Here is a 22,360-nt window from a genome sequence, read left to right as displayed (position 1 = left end):
TGCCACTCAGCCATTCATGGAAGCTTTGTAGTTTTATTTTTATCAATAATATTTTTTAATGTAGTACAAAAAAAAAAAAGAAGAAGAGGAAAACATAGAAAAGAAACGATAAAACAAAAAGTAATGGTCATCCACATAAGAAAGATCCACAAAGGAAATGGGGAAAAGAGAACACCCCCCCATCGTGAGTGTCAGTAGAAGAATTAGGGCTCCATTGTTGGTGTCAGTGGCAAGTATAAGGCCTCAAGGCCTGGATAAAGGGAAGCAAAGGGCCACATCCGGCCCCAGGGACGTGGTTTGGAGACCACGGCTCTAAACCACTAGGGATGAGCAGAACACCCCCCCGGTTAGGTTCGCACCTGAACTTGCAAACAGGCATGGGACACGAACTGAAAAAATCAAAAGTGCTCATTTTAAAGGCAATGCAAGTTATTGCCATAAAAAGTGTTTGGGGATCCGGGTCCTGCCCCAGGGGACAAGGATCAATGCAAAAAAAGTTTAAAAACGTCCATTTTTTCAGGAGCAGCGATTTTAATAATGCTTAAAGTGAAACAATAAAAATTAAATATTCCTTTAAATATCGTGCCTCGGGGCAGTCCTTAGCTATATAACAGCTGTCATCGCGAAGAGGCTTCAGTCAGCGGAGCCTCTCATGAAGGCGGAGTTTTTTCCCGTGTTTTTTTTAATCGGGTGGTTGGACGCTGTGATAGAAGATGAATGGACATCGCGGGACAGTTTCTTTTTATTTTTTATTTTATAAAGTCTTCAAAAGAACACTGTTACATCTGACAAGTATCTCCCTTGTGTTGTCCCTTCACCGTGCTGATCTACTCACTGTCTCTCTTTGTTCTCTCCCGCTGCCTCTCTTGCATGAATCCCTCCCACTGTCTCCTGTGGTGAGATCCTTCCAGGCCAGCCTTCCGAGCTCCAGCCCGAGGTAAAACCCCTCCCCAGCAGGGGTCCCTCAAGGGCATCCGACAGCCTCTGCTTAGCACTGCTTCTCCATCTTCCACCCAACTGCCCTGCTGGCATGGCTCATGTCTATTTATGGGCTTCCTTAGTTCCCTACCAGGCCCACTCCTGGGGATTGGCTAAGGGCCCATAAATATGCAGAGCAGCTCCTCCTTACCTTCGCCCACTAGTTCCAGAACATTCTCCAATTTTCCAGATACCAGGGGGGAGGCACCAGAGAGCTGCCAGGGTGAGTCATCCAGCCCTGGCCTCTAGTGACCCTGACCCAGATTTAAGACTCAAGTCTAAGCCAGAGCCAGCTATTTTTTTCTTACTTTCACTACTAGTAGCACACACTAGAGGGTGCTACATGAGTTAAAACTTCTGAAAATGTTTCCATTTCTCGTCCTGGTGTCAAAGGTACAGGAAGTAAGGGAAAATCTCCCCAATTTAATCGCAGACAAAAATAAAAATATATCCAAAGCAAAAAAATAGGCTGGAGCTAGGGGTCAAGCATCTGCCAATAAAAAAAAAAAATCATTGGGTGGAATGACCCTTTAATTTGCTCACAACTCTACAGATATGTTTCCCTCTGCTAGAATGAATTCAGTAAAGGAAGTATCTGAGGTTACAGCCGCTTGAATCATCGAGCTGTTGATATTCGCACACATCACACCTCAGTGCTGCCCTGAACAGACAGAATTCCCACTGACTCATCACAGGCGATGATCTATGTGCAGCAACACACTCACACATGAATGACTTAGAGAGGAGACTGACTCCTGTAACATTCAGATGATGCAGCTTTTATATTAGGAAGACAAATGTTACAGCGGCCACAAAACAGAATGATGAAACCTAAACAGACACCACGCCAGGTGGGTAAGGTGGATACACTGATGTCATCTTAGCCCCTTTCAAACCTTGATTTCCTAAAGGAACAGAAACTTCACTTAGGGCACATTTACGCTATAGCACTGTGGTAATGCATTACATTTTACATAGTCACATAGTAGGTAAGGTCGAAAAAAGACAACAGTCCATCAAGTTCAACCTGTGTAGATGTACGTATGACAGTGTCTATAATTATTCCCACACACTTGTACATTGTGTTCTTTCAGATGCACATCCAAGAATCTTTTAAAAATATTCATACTCCCCACTGCCACCACCAATTGTGAAAGAGAGTTCCACATCCTTATTGCCCTGACAGTGAAAAAAAACCCTACAAAGTGCGAGAGTGAGAGCCCCTGTCTCTGTGAAAATGAGGGTAAAATGGACACAGGACTCTCAAAGAGGCAGTTTGAGAAGTTCCAGCAGAAGATTTGTGAGCAGAGAAAGCTATGCTTTAAGTTTTCTTTGGATTTTGTAAGTCTTGAATTGGGGCTTGAAACTTGAAGACTTCAAAGAGCATTGGGAGAGATGGAGTCTTCAGTCTTGTGTCTGGGCTTTCCAGAAATTCTGCAGGTTGTGTGTGTGTGTCCAGGTGCACACACCCGTTATAAGGCAGAGCTGAGCAAAGCTCAGAGGAGGTGGGAAAGGAGTTGGTGTTGGAGCAGCCAGGAGGGAGGTGTGCTACTATTTAAGAACCCAGGCCATACCCTTGAGACGGCACTCCATGTGGGAGAGGTTCCAGGTCAGTGGACTGAGAGAGTTGGACCAGCTGAGAGAGTTGGGGAGACCATAGCTGAGACAACAGGAACAGAGAGTCTTGGGGACCGTGAAAGCCTGGAGTGTCAGGAGAACCCCTTCTTAGAGGCCAAGAGTGGGCCTGTGCAGCTTTGTACTGCGACCAAGGCTGAGTGAGCCAGGTGGCTTGGCATTTTAGTTTTTGTTGTAAATTTTTAGGAGAAGAACCCCTGTGTGGGCAACCTGTGCATGTATGAACTTTCATTTTTGTTACCTTCAATAAAAGTGGGTTACCACACCCTTAAACTGAAGTTTCTGTTGGCTGTGAACTCACTGAAAATGCATCTACCATGGAGCTAGACATCCCCCCAATATCACAGCGGTTTAAGGTTAAACCGTTTCTCCTCCAATCTCATTGTGTGACTCCGTGACCTGAATAGTTTTTTTTTCCTATGCTGGGATCACCACTGAGGTATTTGTAGATCGCTATCATCTCCCCTCTCAAGCGTCTCTTCTCCAGCGAGAATACATTTAGTGCTTGTTGAGGCCTGGTTCACACCTATGCATTTTTAGTGCTTTTTGCATATTTGCACTACAGTCCATTTAACATGGTTTCCTATGGAACACGTTCTGTAGTGCAAATATGCAAAATGCACTAAAGATGCATAGGTGTGAATCAGGCCTTAGGCTCCATTCACACTATCGCGTTTTTTGACGCATTTTGCAGAAATGCACGGGAATTTTTTAACATGGGTTCCTATGGAACATGTTCACATCAATGCCTTTTTGTTTCTCTGCATTTTTGGAAAGGGTCAGGGACTTTTTTTCATGCAAAATGCAGCGTTTTGCATGTAATAGAATTCAATGGACAAGCATCAAAAACGCAAGTGCACCGTTTTTGCAGCGTTTTTGATGCGTTTTTGCCGTTTTTTTTTTTTTTTTTTTTTTTTTTTTTAATTTTTTTTTTTAGACTGTAAAAAAAAACTGTAAAAAAAAAAAAAAAACGCAAATCGCGGCAAAATCGCGGCAAAAACGCCGCAAAAACGCTGCTCAAAAACGTGGCAAGCATGAAAAAAAAACCTCCAAAAACGCCCGAAAGCAACATGCATAGGTGTGAATCGAGCCTTTTGAGCAGCGTTTTTGCAGCGTTTTTGCCAAGTTTTTCGTTTTGCGTTGTTTTTTTTTTTAATGTATACAGTCTAAAAAAAAAAAAAAAACGCAAAACGCTGCAAAAATGCTGCAGTTGCGTTTTTGATGCTGGTCCATTGAATTCAATTACATGCAAAACGCTGCATTTTGCATGAAAAAAGTCCCTGACCCTTTCCAAAAATGCAGAGGTACAAAAAGGCATTGATGTGAACATGTTTCATAGGAACCCATGTTAAAAAATTCCCATGCATTTCTGCAAAATGCAAAATGCATCAAAAAACGCGCTAGTGTGAATGGAGCCTTAGGCTCGATTCACATCTATGCATGTTGCTTTTGAGCGTTTCTGCAGTGTTTTTTGTGGTGCTTGCCGCGTTTTTGAGCAGCGTTTTTGCCGCGTTTTGCGGTTTGTTTTTTTTTTTTTTGTTTTTTTTTATACTGTATACAGTCAAAAAAACAAAAAAAACAAAAACAAGTCAAAAACACTGTAAAAACGCTGTACTTGCATTTTTGATGCTGGTCCATTGAATTCTATTACATGCAAAACGCTGCATTTTGCATAAAAAAAAAAGTCCCTGACCCTTTCCAAAAATGCAGAGGTACAAAAATGCATTGATGTGAACATGTTCCATAGGAACCCATGTTAAAAAATTCCCATGCATTTCTGCAAAATGCAAAATGCATAAAAAAACGCGTTAGTGTGAATGGAGCCTAAGAACTCTCTGCATGGATGAACAATTTAAATGCTGCCCAGCAACTGCACTCAGTTAATGCACCTGCAGTGAATTCGGAATGATCTTGGAAGCTTTGCAAATTGATGTTAAAAAAATGCTGCATTTGCAGCTCAAAGCCTATCAACACAGGCATAACTGCACCAGTCAATGGACCCTGAATGACCTCAGAAGAACCTCAAGCTGATTTCAAATACAAGCAAAATGTACCAGAAAACAAGTTGCATTTGCCCAGCGACACAAGTCCAAAGCCTGGTGACATTTATGTGAGTGTAAAGCAACGAGGGGTGGATTCACAATACTAAATACTCACAGGATGTCCCAAGTTTTCTGAGTTGAAAAATACTGGATATCTTTCGACCTGAAAGACTATCTTTCGACCTGATTTTAAACATCTAGGTTTGGAAAGGAACTAATATGGAGGGTGCAGTGCTGGGAACAAGGTATGTATTGCAGTCACAGCTACCATAGCCATAGCAAAGCCATGCCAAAGCCTGTTTACTTTTGTGTACTTGGTATGTTTCCCCTCCTGTTTGAGGAAAATTAGTTTAGTCCTTAGCTAAACGCTCCTTAATTCTCACTCTACTGCTCAGTCTAATTGCACTTTCCAAGCATAGTTTAGGAAAGTCATTGTCCTACACTGGATAAACATCCCCTGTACTGCACTTTATTGATATAAAACTAAACCGGAATAAACGTTTGTGTCGTATTAAAGAGTTAAGCTGTCTGTGGCTTGTGCCAAGTAAGCAAATGGCCATATTGCTTGTACAAGGTTTAAGGAGGTATGTCATTGCATATATCGACATTTGAACCAGTTATGGTTTATACATTTTTTGTTTTTTTTAACAATGGTGTTTTTTTTTTTATATGTTCACAACTGAAAACAAAATGAAGACTTAACTGGTGTATGTGTTTCCATTTTTCCAGTAGCCAGGTGGATTTTCTGCTTTTGTCTAAATAAGTGAAAAACCAGCAATGGAATGTTTATCTGGATACAGCCTTACGTGTCCATATAAAATAAACTGATGAGAGTAAAAATCCTTCTCACTTGGGAAATGCTGATCTGGGAGGTTTTGGAAAGATGGCGTTCACAGGACGAGAGGCTCAGTGAGTGAGGATTATAGAGTGGTCTGCAATTTCATGTTTACATATCCATTAATATAAGTCAATAAGACATTTCTGACACACCCAATTCCAGACCTTGAAGAAGATTCTACATAACTATCTATCCTTGTTAAGACCACCATGATGGTGAACGTCACAGCACCCAATCACATTTGAGCAGAGGCTTTACAATCATGGGAGAATTACTTAAATATAAATACAGAATAAATAAATACAGCTGCAGTCCGCTTGCTATAGACAAGACCCATTGGAAATTGTGCAGAAACTGCACTTAGCCTTAGAGAATATACAGAGCTGCTAGCACTTCACTAGACAAATAGTGCATCAAACATAAATATACAATATAGTGCAGCACTAAAATTAAAGAACAAGTGCATCAAACAAAAAGAACCCTTAATGAATATGGCGTAAAGGAAATCCAATAAATGAAAATTTGTAAACAAAAAAAAACAAACAACAAAACACTGTAAGCCATTTAAAGGTGTGAAAAGTGATCCACACAATAATATCTCAATATTCCAGTACAAAAAAATAGACATAAGTGAAAAATTCAATAATTGGATAGCCAAGCAAGCAGTAATCTTCCAATAGAGCAGTGTTTCTGAATTCCAGTATTCAAGGCGCACTAACAGGTCAGGTGTTCAGGCTTTGCATTATTTTGCACAGGTGATTTGATCAGTTTCACTGCCTTTAGTAAGTACCACAGTCTTTTCATCTGAGGGAAATCCTGAAAACATGACCTGTTGGTGCGCCTTGAGGACTGCTGTAGAGAATAAGTCCCAAATAGAATCAAATTGGTATCACTCATGAAGGAATATCAAAGAAAATCCACCACCAAAGTGTAAGGTTAATGCACTTACCAGAACTAGTGGACTTATATACCAAAGTATTGAGTCAAACAAGCGTTGTGGAGGATCTAAATCACTCCAACAGCATCCAAACTTCCTGATGGCTGGTATGGATGTCATACCAGCATATGATTACCTTCATCAGAAAAGTTCCCAATTCACAAGTACAAAAAAAACTGGACATCATCTGGGGTGTGACACCCCAGATGATGTCCAATAGGACAAAACGCGTTGGGTAGAGTTTGTGTAAATTATGTCACTGCGATTTGCTTGTTTCTATTGATATTTCATGGATTTGGTATACATTCTCAGAGTGGTTTACAAGTGGACCTGTGTAAGTGTATACCTATTTTTTTTTTTTTTTAAATAAAACGTTTTAAACAGTTTTACACCATGTGCGGATGCTTGCTGTTTTTCCACATGTACCATGGAATATCAGTAGAAACAAGCAAATCGCAGTGACAGCATATACACAAACCCCAACTGACGCGTTTCGTCCTATTTGACATAATCTGGGGTGTCACACCCCAGATGATGTCCAGTTTTTTTGTACTTGTGAATTTGGAAATTTTCTGATGAGGGTATCCATATGCGGGGAGCCTGTCTTTCGAGAGGTGATATCTTCTAGATTGATCTGACATACATACCAGCCATCGGGAGTGTTTGGATTCTGTTGGAGTGATTTAGATCCTCCACAACCTTTGCTTGACTCAATACTTTGGTATATGAGTCCACTTATTCTGGTAAGCGTACTTGCCTTACACTTTGGTGGTGTATCCTCTTTGATATTCCTTCACGAGTGATACCAATTTGAATCTTTTTGGGGCTCATTCTCTACAGCAAGATTACTGCTTACTGGGTTATCCAATTATTTAATTTTTCACTTATGTTCATTTTTTTTGTACTGGAATATTGAGATATTTTTGTGTGGATCACTTTTTACACCGTTGAATTGCTTACAGTATTTTTTTTTTGTTCACAATTTTCGTTTATAGGTTTTTATTTTGCGCCATATTCATTATGGTTCTTTTGTTTGATGCACTTTTTCTTTAATTTTAGCGCTGCACTAGATTTTATATTTATTTAGACAATACCTGCTAAACAGAAATGGGGTTTTTAAACCAAAGCCTTGGTAACGTTTGCAGGAAGTAAAGGCAGACACCTAAGGGCTTTCGAACTTAAGGGGGCATTTACCATACAAGTCAATGTGATTACAAAAACAATTTAGAAGCAATATAAAGAAATGACTTGAATACTGCAGAGTTGAATTGAAGCAACTCCAAAGCAAGTCAAAGGAAGTCACAGAAACAACGGAGAGCATATAGGATTTGATAAATTTCTTAGACTGATGCCCTATGTACCTTTCGTTGTCAATGACTGCCTTAGTGGCCCTGAAAATCACCAGGGCTGTCTGCAGCATGCCCGCAATCTCTAATGCCATGTACACATGAGCCAACTTTTCAGCATCAAAGATCCGACGGTCTTTCCGAAGGAACTTTCGACGGAGTTATGATGGACTTTCGAACGACCAGACTTGCCCACACATGAACGGACTAAAGTCCTTTAGAAAGCCCATTGGTTAGAACGTGATGACGTACGAAGGGACTAGAATATGGAAGTTCATAGCCAGTAGCCAATAGCTGCCCTTGTGTCCTTTTTTGTCCGTCGGACTAGCATACAGACGAGCGGATTTTTCGACCGGACTCAAGTCCATCGGAAAGATTTGAAACATGTTCCAAATCTAAAGTCTGTCTGATTTTCGACAGAAAAAGTCAGCTGAAGGTCCGATGAAACCCACACACGGTCGGATTGTCTGACGGATTTGTTCCGTCAGACCAGTCCGGTCAAAAAGCCCGGTCGTGTGTACACGGCTTAACAGTCCACTGCAGCATGCCCGCAGTCTCTGATAGTCCTCTGCAACAAGTTCCCGGACAGTGAGGGGTAATGTTGCTTGTCCTACCCACAATATGTGTCCAGTATCAGTAAGATGCTGTTATTGCTAGCGAGGAAGACATACTACAGCCCAAAACTAAACTGCCCAAACATTACAGAGATAAAACTTTGCACGTAGAACTCTGCTGAACAGTCTTTACAATGAAAGATTTTTATACAAACATGCAAGGTGGCACAGTGCAAACTATAACAGCAACTGCCTCCCTCAGGTAAATGATTGTAGCTGTCCAGGAAAGTCCAACCAGTCATCTTCATCCTGCGAAGGCTTGGACAAGCAACACTGGCCAAGGTTATGGAGATGCCTACAAACGCACGTTCCCTCTTCCAACAAATTTATGGGTGAATGTCCTTAAACATAGCCATTTTTCACTGTCAAAATAACACATGATTAATAAAGATCAATTCAGTCAGGCCCATTTTTGATGTGGCGTGCTGCCTGTCTTTGCTGTCCCAAGGTGTCCATCTTTTTCAAGTTCCAAACGTGGGAGGTGTGCATTTAGAAATAAGGCCAAGGTTGCAGAGATGCCTTCAAAACACAAAAAATCCCCATCTTCTGACCTTTTATGGTTGAATGTCCTTTAATGTAGTCCTCTTTAGGGCTTGTTCCTACGTGTGGCTATACTTCTGCCCCTCTAAAAATGTATCTATGGTGGAACGCTTTTCATAAGGTGTTTGACAGCTGGTGAGGAGGCGATATGTTGGGCCTTGCCCAGCCCGAGTTGTTAGCAGTTAAAAGCAGCCTCAGCTTGATTTATCCAGACCACGCCCACAACACGTTTTACCCCACCCTTGGGCTTAATAATGGGGGCAGGGTGAAACATGTTGGGGACATGGCCTGGATGAATCGAGCTGAGGCTGCTTTTATCTGCTAACCACTCGGGCTGGGTGAGGTGTGCGATAACTGGGCTATCTCTTCCTATTTCTACAGCATGCTTTGGGTCTGGACAAACCTTTCTATACTAGTCAGCAGCATTATATTCATCAGACCTTGTCAGACTGAGCTGGGGCCTCTAAGCATCTAAGCAAACTATTGACCCACCACGCTGTAACCATGTGCATGGTTGCTGGGCAGTTGCAGTATGGACCCATTAACTTGAATGAGCCACATTAGGTGGCTGTATTTCTTAGGTAGGTGGTTGGGGGTGGTAAAACTGTGGCTCAGCCACCTCCTTATACCACCCTCGACTGCATGTATGAACAAGTGATTACTGTCCGAGCACCCCCTAAAATAATAGCAGCCAGCTTAGCAGAGGTGAGAAGAGTATTGGACATTAATTTGGCCGTGGTGTCATAGGAGTAGTAACTTCTCAGGGATGTGGGTGAAATATCCCTTTTGTACAGAGGGCTCAGAATTACACATCTGCTACCAAATCCTAATAAAAACAGTATAAAAACATGAAAAGCCAAAAATATTATAAGGCGCATCTTCAATACATAATAACACTAATATAAACACTAACACTAATATAAAAATAATAATTAAAAGAAGAATAAAATCTGTCTAATATTGCAATAAATGTGATGTTTAATCTCTAATAAAATAAAAAAAGATAAAGACACTTTGCTCCTATACACAGCTTTGCTCTATTTCCACATACCACCCTGTAGATATCCAGTATGTCCCTAGCTAAGAAAGTCTGATTAATGCCATATGACGTGCTCTGAACTTTCCGTTCAGCTGCATTCTGCGGGACTTCAGCCCTACTGGCGATGGAAGTCATGTGACCTGCAGATATCACCACGGATAAAGATCAGAGAAATAAACAGTGACATTGTTCAGCCAGCCAATTACATATCTTCTTCATTGTTCTGCCGTAATAGACGCACCACACCATCATAATTATAGGAAGGTCTACCAACAAATCCCTCTGTAATTATAGGAATAAGAAAAGATTTTCTATCAATCGAATCCTTATATCTTTCTCATAAAATCTATCTACCTACGTTCTTTATCTATGGTATCTATCTATGGTATCTATCTATGGTATCTATCTATGGTATCTATCTATGGTATCTATCTATCTATCTATCTATCTATCTATCTATCTATCTATCTATGGTATCTATCTATCTATCTATCTATCTATCTATCTATCTATGGTATCTATCTATCTATCTATCTATCTATCTATGGTATCTATCTATCTATCTATCTATCTATCTATCTATCTATCTATCTATCTATCTATCTATCTATCTATCTATCTATCTATCTATCTATCTATGGTATCTATCTATCTATCTATCTATCTATGGTATCTATCTATCTATCTATCTATCTATCTATCTATCTATCTATCTATCTATCTATCTATCGTATCTATGGTATCTATCGTATCTATGGTATCTATCGTATCTATGGTATCTATCTATCTATCTATCTATCTATCTATCTATCTATCTATCTATCTATCTATCTATCTATCTATCTATCTATCTATCTATCGTCAAATTCATCACACTAATAAAGCTGGCCATACATTATACAATTTTTTTGTTCAATTTCCTTTAGATTTACCTTCAACTATGTAGTACAAGGTCCTGCCTGATTGCATACAAATTGAAAGTGTTTAGGTCTGACCTCATATTATATGGTTTTGGTAAATCTGAAGGAAAATTGTACAAGAAAATTTTATAATGTATGGCTAGCCTAAAGCTGGCCCTTATACGGATGTATTTTCAGACTATTCCTGCTGAATTGCCCACAATTATTTCTGTGGGTGGCCCTATTGGCCATCCCTGACTTCACAAAAGTAAATTTATCAAGCAACTTTTGGAAAACAAGTCGGCTGGAAAATTCTCGGCTGCACCCAATCAGATGCAGGCACTCTTCGGGTATTCAGGCAGCCGTGACTGCTGTGGCTGTCAGAATACAATAGCTGGCACTATTGTGATTCGTCCATCCACGCTGTTTAGTGTGGATGGGGGAATCTAGAGATTGTTGAGATTTCTTGAAGATATGAGTCGTGTATCGCAATGATTAGCACATCGGCCGATGACATCATTGTGTATATATAGCCAACATATAGGATATGATATAGAGATTGTACAATCAGATTGCCATAAATGTAGGGGCTGGCCCCTTACCTCCAGCAAACGTGGGTCTACATCGGTATCTTTACATTACTCCAGATTGTGGTGACGGCTGGCCTCCCCTGGTTATACCATACCTCCCACATTTAAAGTGGTTGTAAACCTCAGACATGAAATATGAATAAAGCATCTCCCTCTATAGTGTGTACTATTAAGTGCACTAAGTGTCATTTCTGTCTGCTGTTATCAATATGAATCACTTCTGACAAGTTTTCCTGACACCAAGAGAAAAAAAGGTGACAGGGGAGGGATCTCCAGCTGATTGACACCCTCAGCTCTGTTCCTGTGTGCTGTGTGAAGGGAGGTGTGTCCCTTCCCTCCAATCAGCTCTCAGAGCTCTCCTCACTGAGCGCCTAATGCTCTGTACACACGGTCGGATTTTCTGATGGAAAATGTGTGATAGGACCTTGTTGTCGGAAATTCCGACCGTGTGTAGGCTCCATCACACATTTTCCATCGGAATTTCCGACACACAAAGTTTGAGTGCAGGATATAAAATTTTCCGACAACAAAATCCGTTGTCGGAATTTCCGATCGTGTGTACACAAATCCGACGGACAAAGTGCCACGCATGCTCAGAATAAATAAAGAGATGAAAGCTATTGGCTACTGCCCCGTTCATAGTCCCGACGTGTGTGTTTTACGTCACCGCGTTCAGAACGATCGGATTTTCCAACAACTTTGTGTGACCGTGTGTACGCAAGACAAGTTTGAGCCAACATCCGTAGGAAAAAATCCTAGGATTTTGTTGTCGGAATGGCCGATTAATGTCCGACCGTGTGTACGGGGCATTAGAGTGTAACTTCAGCTCTCCGCCCACTTTTGAACTTCTGAACTCTCAGACAAGCTTTATAATTCAGACTGGATCTAGAGAAGAGATGGCAGCAGATACACAGGTACAACTTATGTAGGAGGATTTGTTTCCTCTCTGTGTATGACCTGAGACCACCTGAGACCAGTCACGCACTGGACTGCATGTGGTGTGAACTGGCCCAGAAGCACTTGAAGCCATTTGATCACCCTGACAGCCAGGAAACTGGCCTTTTCTAAAGAAGAGATTTTCATTTATACCAAGTTTCCTTTTTTAAACCTTTTTTTTTTTAAAATGGCCTCCCATTTCACTCCACGTCACAGAGATGGTTATATACACAACCTAATAAAAGCAAGCAATTTAAAGTGATTGTAAGCGGTCACCTTGTAAAACAACCCATTCAGTTTAAAATTGAAAAGAAAGGCAAAACTTTTGTATAGATATAAAAAAAACATTATAAATACATTTTTCCCCTTTTTTTTATAAATGATCACATTCCCTGCTCTCAGCTGCATAAGAGCTGGGGGGAGGAGAAGCAGCAGCACATTGAGCTTCCCAGTGAATGGCTGTGCAGCGGGGGTGGGGGTGGGGCGGTGACAGGACAAGTCTGAACATAGCTAGAGAACTGACCACGTGTGCTCTCCTGCTTAGTGTGGTCAGTTTTTAATAGGATCATCAGGGATTTCACACAAAGGAGGCAATACAAAGAGGACAGGAGACTTTCTCATACAATACAATATGAAATGTTGGGGCAACAAACGCTTTAAGGCCTTTTGCACAATTGGATCTGGGTGTGTTTGCATTGTCAGAAGCAATCGCTCTCACACAATGAGATTTCCCAGCATGCTGGAGAATCTTTGTGCAACCAATTCTTTCATTTTTAGCTGAGAATACAGAACAAAAAAAAAAACTTGCACCACACGTATGCATCACAGTCTATTACCTATATCAGAAAATAGCGCACTATTTGTGATCATAGGTGTGCGCAGCTTATTGGATTAGAGTGTGCACCCTAAAGCTCAAACCGAAGAGAATAGACATGTCTCTGATGGTAGAGCCGGTAAGAGGGAGATCTTTCCCATGTTCCTGCTGCTACACAGAGCGATAACACGAATGCACATGGGATGATTAGGGTGTGCCTGGGCACATCCGGCACACCCTGTGTGCATGCCTATGTAGATCTTACCACTAGTAATTGTTGGAAGTGATTGCTGTCACACAATGAGATTTCCCAGCATAAATATATAAACATTTTAAAATGTATTAAAACATGGATAGTGTCAGTATTTATTTATTTTTATTATTTTATTTTTCAATTATTTTTTTAATAATATTTTACAAATTAATTTTTCTTCATTATTTTTTATAATATAATTTTTGTATTAATTTTTACAAGTGTTTTTAGGAGCCCCCCTGGGGGACTTTGGTGGATTACAGACCCCTGATGTTCCACTTTTGAGACAGAAAAGGGGAGTGAGGGCAGTTATACTTCAGTCCTTATCGCTGCAGCCTCATCTGCACTGGACAGTACTGTGCTGAGCGGGTTCCTGTTCATTCACAAACTGAAGCATAGTAATCACAGTTTGCTAGGCTTCAGTTATGGATGAACACAGTGAGCGATCAGTACTGCCCACAGCAGCAGCTGGCGGAAGAGGAAAGGAGTGAAGCCAGCAGAGCTTAGGGGGGTACAGCAGGGGGGATTTGTGCTGCATGGGGTGATTAGGGTGTGCCCATGTACATCCGACACACCCTTTGCGCACACCTATGCAGTCTGACATCCAGCACAACTCTGCCTGCACCAGCCGCTCACCTGCAGATGTATGCAGCTCCCTGGAGGTTTAGGGATGACATGAACACTACCAACTTTGAGGGCCAGTTCACACCACATGCAGTCCAGTGCATTTTTTTTTCTGCATCAAAAACGCATTAGAAAGTAGGTCACATGGTTTTCAATGGCATTGTTCACACCAGTGTTTGCAGTTCCAGAAAAAAAAAAAAGAAAGTAGAACATGCTGCATTTTTCCTGGACTGGAACGCTGTAAAATGCATCAAAAACGCATTGGAATGCACATGTTCTTATTTAAGGTTAAAAAAAAGAGGAAAAAAATGCATTGCATCAAAAACGCATATGCAGAAAAGCACTCTGGAATGCATCCGAACTGCGTTTCTGTGGTGTGAACTGGCCCTTACTTCATGAGTGCAATCTTTTCATTGATAATGTCACCTGTATATACAGTGTGCACTTAGATGAGGCGCCCTCTTTTGCTTGCTCCCCATTGCCATCCTTTACCTATATCAGTAAATGTCATGCTATTTGTTTTATAGATTACTGCCAGTAGTCATTAGAGGCGGCTAACCCAAACGATAGCCAACAGTTTCCTTTCCAGCGCCGAAAAGAGAACAAAACTTAGGCTGACCGTAGGTGGATCGAGTTCCCCAATCTAAACAAGCGAAGTGGATAGAGGAATCCCCCCCCCCCCCCCCCGCTGTGTTCTTGTATTCTGACAGCAGGGACTCCTCCACTATCAGAATACACTGATCAGCGCTGCAGCTGCTGATCAAATAAAAAAATTTCCAACATCATATTCAACAAAAGTCATCTGTCAGATTGACTTCTGTCGAGCGGGAACAACCATAGATGGATCGAAATTCGTCCGGTCACTGCTGAACCAGTCGAATGTCAATCCATCTATAACCAGCATTACTCCACACATGTGCATCACCATCCTTTATCTATATCAGCAACTAACACACAATGGGGGAGATTTACTAAAACTGTGGCACACAGAATCTGGTGCAGTTGTGCAAAGCAACCAATCAGCTTCCAGGTTTAATTGTCAAAACTTAATTGAACAAGCTGAAGCTAGAAGCTGATTGGCTACCATGCAGAGCTGCACCAGATTCTGTGTGCTCCAGTTTTAGAAAATCTCCCCCTATTTGTGATACAGATCTTCCCACCAGCAGTTTTATATGATACATCTGCCTGTGTCTATTCAGCCTATGGGCGTGCGCCCCAAAGCTCAAACACACACACGCGCGCATGCGTGCGTGTGTGTGTGTGTGTGTGTGTGTGTGTGTGTGTGTGTATATATATATATATATATATATATTTATATTTACTGCCGGTGTCAGTAGGGCAGGGATTGGTGTTAGTAAAGCAGTGGATGGTGTTAGTAGTTTTTATTTATTTTTTTTACAATTTTATTTTTATTTTATTACAATTTTATTTTTTTACAATTGAATTTTTATTTTTTTTTTACAATTTTATTATATTATTTTTATACAATTTTTTAGGAGCCCCCTTAGGGTGCTTTGGTGAAATATCAGGGGTCTAAACAGGGGGAATCTGCACAATACGGGATGATTAGGTGACCCTGTGCGCACGCCTATGACGAATTCTATGCGGATCAGATGCGCTCTGAAAGCATAAATTCGCATTTGTCTTTTAAAAGAAAGCATTATTTCCAATGAAGGCTGTTCCCATATATGCAAGGCCAATTTCATCCGGTTTAATAAAGGGTCCTGTGCGAGTTTAGTGCGAATTTCAGCTCCATAGACTTCTATTGGACCGGATAGAAATCGCAGTCCAGTGTTCACATCACTGCGAATATTTTTTTTTTTTTTTTTACTAGGTTTTATAGAAAATAAAATTGCAGATGTGACCACTCCTCTCACAAATTCGCACTTAAGCCTCATTCACACGATCGGATTTTCCGCAGACAAAACATCAGACTTTTGTCTGAAGGGCGTGTGCCGGGAACTTGTCTGGCACACAATTATCGGCCAACAAACACGAACGTAGTGAGGTACTACGTGGCTTTTCAGCTCTTTGGCGCCACCCTTTGGGCACCTTCTGCTAATGTTGTGTTTGGTGAGCATTGATTCCGAGCATGCGCGTTTGTACTTTGGACTTTTGTCTGACGGACTTGTGTGCACACGATCGGAAAATCTGACAACAGACCGTTGTCTGCAGAAAATTTATAAGCCTGCCATCCAACATTTGTCCGCGGAAAATTTATAAGCCTGCCATCCAACATTTGTCCGCAGAAAATTTATAAACCTGCTATCCAATATTTGTCCGCAGAAAATTTATAAACCTGCTATCCAATATTTGTCTGCGGAAAATGTATAAACCTGCTATCCAACATTTGTCCGCGGAAAATCCGATAACAATTGTCCGATGGAGCATACAAACGATCGGGTTTTAGGCCAACAGTCTGTCAACGCACAATTCCCGTTGGAAAATCCGATCGTGTGTACGAAGCTTAAGTTTGCATGGAAACCCCACATGCTAAGCAGAATTCACATTGCGATCTATTCGCACCCAATTTGCACCACATTGGTGTGAACCAGGGCTCACGGTAATTGGTTTAACAAAAATAAGCAAATTCAAGACTGTGATTTTTTTCGTATCATACTCTACTTTGCTATACATTACACATGTGTATGTCAGAAGTAGGAGAACCTCACTCAGCGACTAGCTGATCATTTCCTGTTACCTGGCCGTTATCCGGCGCCAACAGCCTTCAAAGAGGTTCTGCAGCAGCTGCACTCTTCACAGACACAGAGCTCTGTTAGCATTCCCTATACCCCCAAACGACACCTGTCTGTGCTGCCGAAGCTCAGCTGGGATGACGTCATGTGAATGTATATAGTGAACCGCTGAGCATCTCTCGGATTCTTCATGTTCTCCTTAACCTATTTCCAGCAGAAAGTGCCTGCTTGGCTAGAGATAAAAGTAGCTGAAGCTATCTATGTGTACCATACCGTACGTGACAGATCAGGGGGGCTTTGATGTTCAACAAAAGCTACTGAGAAGTGGGCACACATGCTAACAAGCAGGGGCTTGTAGTAAGATGTACACAACACAACCTATATACCTCCACCATGGATGGTCAACACTGGTGGGGCTCATAGTAAGATGTACACAACACAACCTATATACCTCCACCATGGATGGTCAACACTGGTGGGGCTCGTAGTAAGATGTACACAACACAACCTATATACCTCCACCATGGATGGTCAACACTGGTGGGGCTCGTAGTAAGATGTACACAACACATAACCTATATACCTCCACCATGGATGGTCAACACTGGTGGGGCTCATAGTAAGATGTACACAACATAACCTATATACCTCCACCATGGATGGTCAACACTGGTGGGGCTCATAGTAAGATGTACAAAACATAACCTATATACCTCCACCATGGATGGTCAACACTGGTGGGGCTCGTAGTAAGATGTACACAACACAACCTATATACCTCCACCATGAATGGTCAACAGGATGGTCCATCATGGTCTATAGCCTAGATGGATGTGAGATGTCACCATCTACATCACCTTCTTCAACGGAGAGGAACACTATTCAATGGTGACAGCAGGAGCTACCAAATATCACCCCAGGCGTTCAAGGGGCTGCAAATGTAAAATAAAAAAGGAGGGGGGGGGTTTAACCGGTAACTCACCCATTCCAAGGTCCGAAGGAAAGACAGGGGTTCTTTAATTAGCCGAAAAGAGCCAGATGCTACAAGCTAGGGGAGAAAAAGGGGACAAAAACAGACACCATTTGTTGACATCTAAACACACATTACAGGTTCCAAAAAAAAAGACAAGACGGATTCAAAAGGAAGGAAGGGACACTTACCTGATCGAAGATGTCCATCCTCGCCAAACTCCCGGCAAATAAGTTTAAATGTTCCTAATATAAAGGCACCCACTCAGTTGCTTCAACAATACACTCAATGAAAGGCTGCGCTGATAGTACACTTTTATTCCAACACAGCCAGCAAGACAGCCAGAGCGAACGGAGAAAGTCCAACATCCCTCTGGGTCCTAGAGGAAGCGGTGTCAGACGCAGAGCTTACGGGAGCTGCATGTCGCCCCGGCTCAGCATTCTCGAAAAAAGAAGAGACAGTTGGCTGGGCCACAAATAATTGATTAGCTGAAAGGCGCTCACTGGCTAAGTGAAGCTTCGGGAACGCCGGTCAACTGTCTCTGTTTCAATTATGTGGAGAGCGTTGTTCACACGATCGTGTTTGCGTCACGCCAAAATGTATCCGGCATGTAGCATTTGGTTGGCTCTACTGCTCCCCAAACACCTCCATTCATGTCAATGTAAACGTGCTGCGAACGTGCCACAAACACCTCTATGGCTTTTTAGACAGTGCGTTTGAGATGCGTTTAGAAAGCCAGCACAGAGGAAGCGTCTGGAAAGCGTCATTTAACACTACACTGAAAAACAAAGTAATAACAAATAGAGATGCGGCCGAAACATATCAGCTGAAAATGGTGTTGACATTTTGCCGATAAGAGGAAAAGGTAGCGATAATGGTGCCGAAAACGCCTGCGATTTTGCAGAGATTTTACCGCGATATGCAGCGATTTGACCAAGATTTTATTGTGCCCATTATTGTGGACACATTAATGGGCGTCCACAATATCAAACATTTCAAATCTAAACCAGAAGAACCGCACCCTCGTTTAGGTGCCATTGAAAATGAACGGCACCTAAACAAGCACGGTGTGCAAATTATTGGGCATCCGCAATATCTAAAATTTCAAAGCATATCTAAAGTTTGCAGAAACCCACTACAGTCCATTTAACATGGTTTCCTATGGTACCCGTTCACATCTATGCATTTGGCAAGAGAAAAAAAAAAAACGTGAAACGCAAAACGCATGAAAACTGCATGCAAAAACGCATAAAAAAATCGGAGGGTTTAAAAACGTAAAATGCACTGCAAAACATGCCTGAAAAACTCATCAAGCATAGCTGCATAGATGTGAACCTAGACTTAGGCCTGATTCACACTTATGCAGGTTGCAGTTTGTACAATCCAGGTGCATTTTGCGTTTTTCAATACACGTTTTTGATCCACTGAAGTCTATGGAACCAAAAACCAGAAAAAAGTCCCTGGCCCTTTCCATAAAATGTACAGATGTGAACTACATCCATAAGAAACCATGTTAAATAGACTGTAGTGTGTTTCTGCAAAACTGAAAATGCACTAAAAAATGCATAGGTGTGAACCAGGCCTTAAAGGGTGTTTGTTGGTGCAGCAGTTCACTTAAGCCTCGTGCACACGATCGGATTTTCCGCAGAGAAAACGTCAGACTTTTGTCAGAAGGGCGTTGGCACGATCGGAAAATCTGTCAACAGACATTTGTCCGTGGAAAATTTATAAGCCTGCCATCCAACATTTGTTCACAGAAAATCCAACAACAATTGTCCGATGGAGCGTACAAACAGTGGGGTTTTAGGCCAACAGTCTGTCAACACACAATTCCCGTCAGAAAATCCGATCGTGTGTACGTTTTTAAAGCTCGGTTCACACTATGAACCGCATGTGAATCGCACAGGAACGGTACGGTATTCCTGTTCAATTCACATGCAATTTAGTGCGGTGTGATTTGAGCTCATTCATTTTGAATGGGCTCAAATTACATCACATTGCGCATGCAGCCATTTTGGAACCGCACTGCTGCTGGATCACATGATCGATTTGTACAATGCGATCTGGTGCCAGCAAAGGCACTGTGTTTGGGGTGTTGTATAGATTGCAATAACACCTGTGTCAGATCGCAAGGATGGTATGATCTGATTGCGGTGCGGTAATTGCGCAGGGATCGCTGAGTTTCCCGCACCGCATTGGTGTGAATCTAGCCTAAGGACTCGTTTACACTTGCAATTTGGGGGTCGTTAAAACCCAGCGGCTGAGTTGCATTTTTACCACCCCTCAGCTGCTCCCATTTTTCCTGCAGAGACAACCAGGGGTGGAAACATGCTGTAGCAGTGGAGCTTTGCTTGGTGACCGGGGCAGAAATGATACCTCATGTCGTGCTTGGCGAGTAGTTGCGGTGTGGTTATCTGGTATTTAGGTGGTTAACACAGATGGCAATACAATGCCTCCTTACTGCTTGTCAAATGCCTGCCTTCAGGTCACTCCTCAGAAAGAAAGCAGGTGTGAATGAGCCCTTAAAGAGTGTTTGTTATGCTGCCTACACACGAGCGGACTTTCTGGCATACTTGGTGGACAATCCGATCGTGTGTAGACTTAGACTTAGATTTGAAACATGTTTTAAATCTTTCCGTCGGACTCAGTTCCTGAAAGCCCGTTCGTCTGTATGCTGGTCCGACGGACCAGATACGGCGCAAGGGCAGGGTATTGCATCTCGCGCTCGCTGCAATAGGAAAAACAAATTTTCCTATTGCGGCGAGCGCGGGGCATACCAGGCCCTTAGGTCTGGTATGGATTTTAAAGGGAACCCCCTACGCTGAAAAAACGGTGTGGGGTCACCCCTAGGATCCATACCAGACCCCGAGCACGCAGCCCGGTCGGTCAGGAAAGGGGGTGGAGACGAGCGAGCGCCCCCCCCCCCCTCCTGAACCGTGCCAGGCCGCATGACCTCAACATGGGGGGTGTGCTTTGGGGGAGGGGGCGCCCTGCGGGGCCCCCCCACCACAAAGCACCTTGTCCCCATGTTGATGAGGACAAGGGCCTCTTCCCAACAACCCAGCGGAGGCCCGGACTTCTGGGCTTCTTCTCTTCTTCCGATGTTGACACGACGGTCTCTCTGGCTGGAATGCTCTCTGAGCACTCTGATTTGACTTATATAGGCGGAGACCCCGCCCCCTTATGCCGTCACAGTCCCTGAGCATGCTAAAAAAGCATCCTAAAAAATTGCAGAGTACACAGGCATAAAAAGTATCCCCGTTTTTTGTCACTTCCTGTTTCCTGTTTCACTCACATGCAGCAGTTTACTTCGTTCAAGTTGACATTAATAATGGATACTGGGAGATCTTTGGTGACACAATCCCCCATCCCGGCCATGTCTGCCCCCCCCCCGTTTGTACTCAGTTGGTTCGGTTTTTCCTCTGCCTCCTCAGCTCCCGAGCCAAACGCTCATTACTGCCGCCTCTGGGTATCAAACAATTGGTAGTCTGATCCAGCCTTTGATGTACTACACATGCATCTACCTCTGATGAAGCGAGCATAGTCTTGCAAAATGCGTTGGGATCCTTTTTATGCCTGTGTACTCTGCAATTTACATTTTATACCATGATACGTGTATTGACATTTTCTACTGTATGTATCATTTCAATGGCTTGGCTATGATTCATGTTTATGTTTGCATGACTATTTAAATAAATTTTGGGACTGCATTTACTCTGTCAATTGTTGGTTAACCGCATTCACCTCATTTAAAGTCCCAGGGCGATTCCTTGTTTTTTAAAGAGTGTTTGTTGGTGCAGCAATTCACTAAAGGCTCATTTAGGCACACTTTGAAATTTTAGATATCACGGACGTCCATTAATGCCCCTATCATGTTAAGCTATGTTATTGATGTGTTTTGCACGTGTTTTTTACATGTTTGCGTTGCGTTCAATAAAGCATTCCAGACGCCTCCTCTGTGTTGGTTTTTGTTTGCATGTATCATCTCAGTTATAACACTTTTTAAATGCATCTCAAATGCACAGTAAATGCCAAAGGGGTGTTTGTGACGTGTTTGTGGAACATTTGTAGTGTGTTTACAAGACCAGTGTAAATAAGATGTCCCCAACTTTCCTTTTTCCTGCCCGACCATAAATAATCACCCCACCCCTTCTCATTACCTAGATTAACAAGACCAGACATGAAATGGAGTACAAATGGCCATAGCAGCCTTTTTATTAACAAACACTTATTCAAATAACATTCTTTACATCAACGTCACAGACAGTCACAGACCAAACTACCACTACCACCTGTAAGGGTGCCATGTCTGCCCCCCCCGTTTGTACTCAGTTGGTTTGGTTTTTCCTCTGCCTCCTCAGCTCCCGAGCCAAATGCTCATTACTGCCGCCTCTGGGTATCAAACAATTGGTAGTCTGATCCAGCCTTTGATGTACTACACATGCATCTACCTCTGATGAAGCGAGCATAGTCTTGCAAAATGCGTTGGGATCCTTTTTATGCCTGTGTACTCCTTAAGGGCCCCTCCACACCCTTAAGGCATGTTGAATCCCATCCTGCAGCCCCAGGGACCACATATCTATCCCCACCGCCAATAGATAGACACCAT

At 42.3% G+C, this 22,360-nt stretch overlaps 1 protein-coding gene across 1 annotated transcript in view; it reads right to left on the bottom strand.

Annotated features, from left to right (window-relative positions):
• The window catches only part of SYNPR (synaptoporin), a 324,786-nt gene extending 306,619 nt beyond the window's left edge, over window positions 1–18,167 (bottom strand). The window contains exons 1-2 of the mRNA XM_073592170.1: window positions 17,943–18,167; window positions 17,764–17,829 (exon numbers count right to left, since the gene is read on the bottom strand). Coding sequence (XP_073448271.1) covers window positions 17,764–17,829; window positions 17,943–17,960 — 84 coding nt within the window. The 5' untranslated portion in view covers window positions 17,961–18,167. The remainder of the gene's footprint in view (window positions 1–17,763; window positions 17,830–17,942) is intronic.
• Window positions 18,168–22,360: the final 4,193 nt, after the last annotated feature.

Source organism: Aquarana catesbeiana, linkage group LG07 (genome assembly GCF_042186555.1).
Source record: "Aquarana catesbeiana isolate 2022-GZ linkage group LG07, ASM4218655v1, whole genome shotgun sequence".
Classification (NCBI taxonomy): domain Eukaryota; kingdom Metazoa; phylum Chordata; class Amphibia; order Anura; family Ranidae; genus Aquarana; species Aquarana catesbeiana.
Note: the sequence above shows the minus strand (reverse complement) of the source record. Positions and strands in the feature narration are given on the sequence as shown.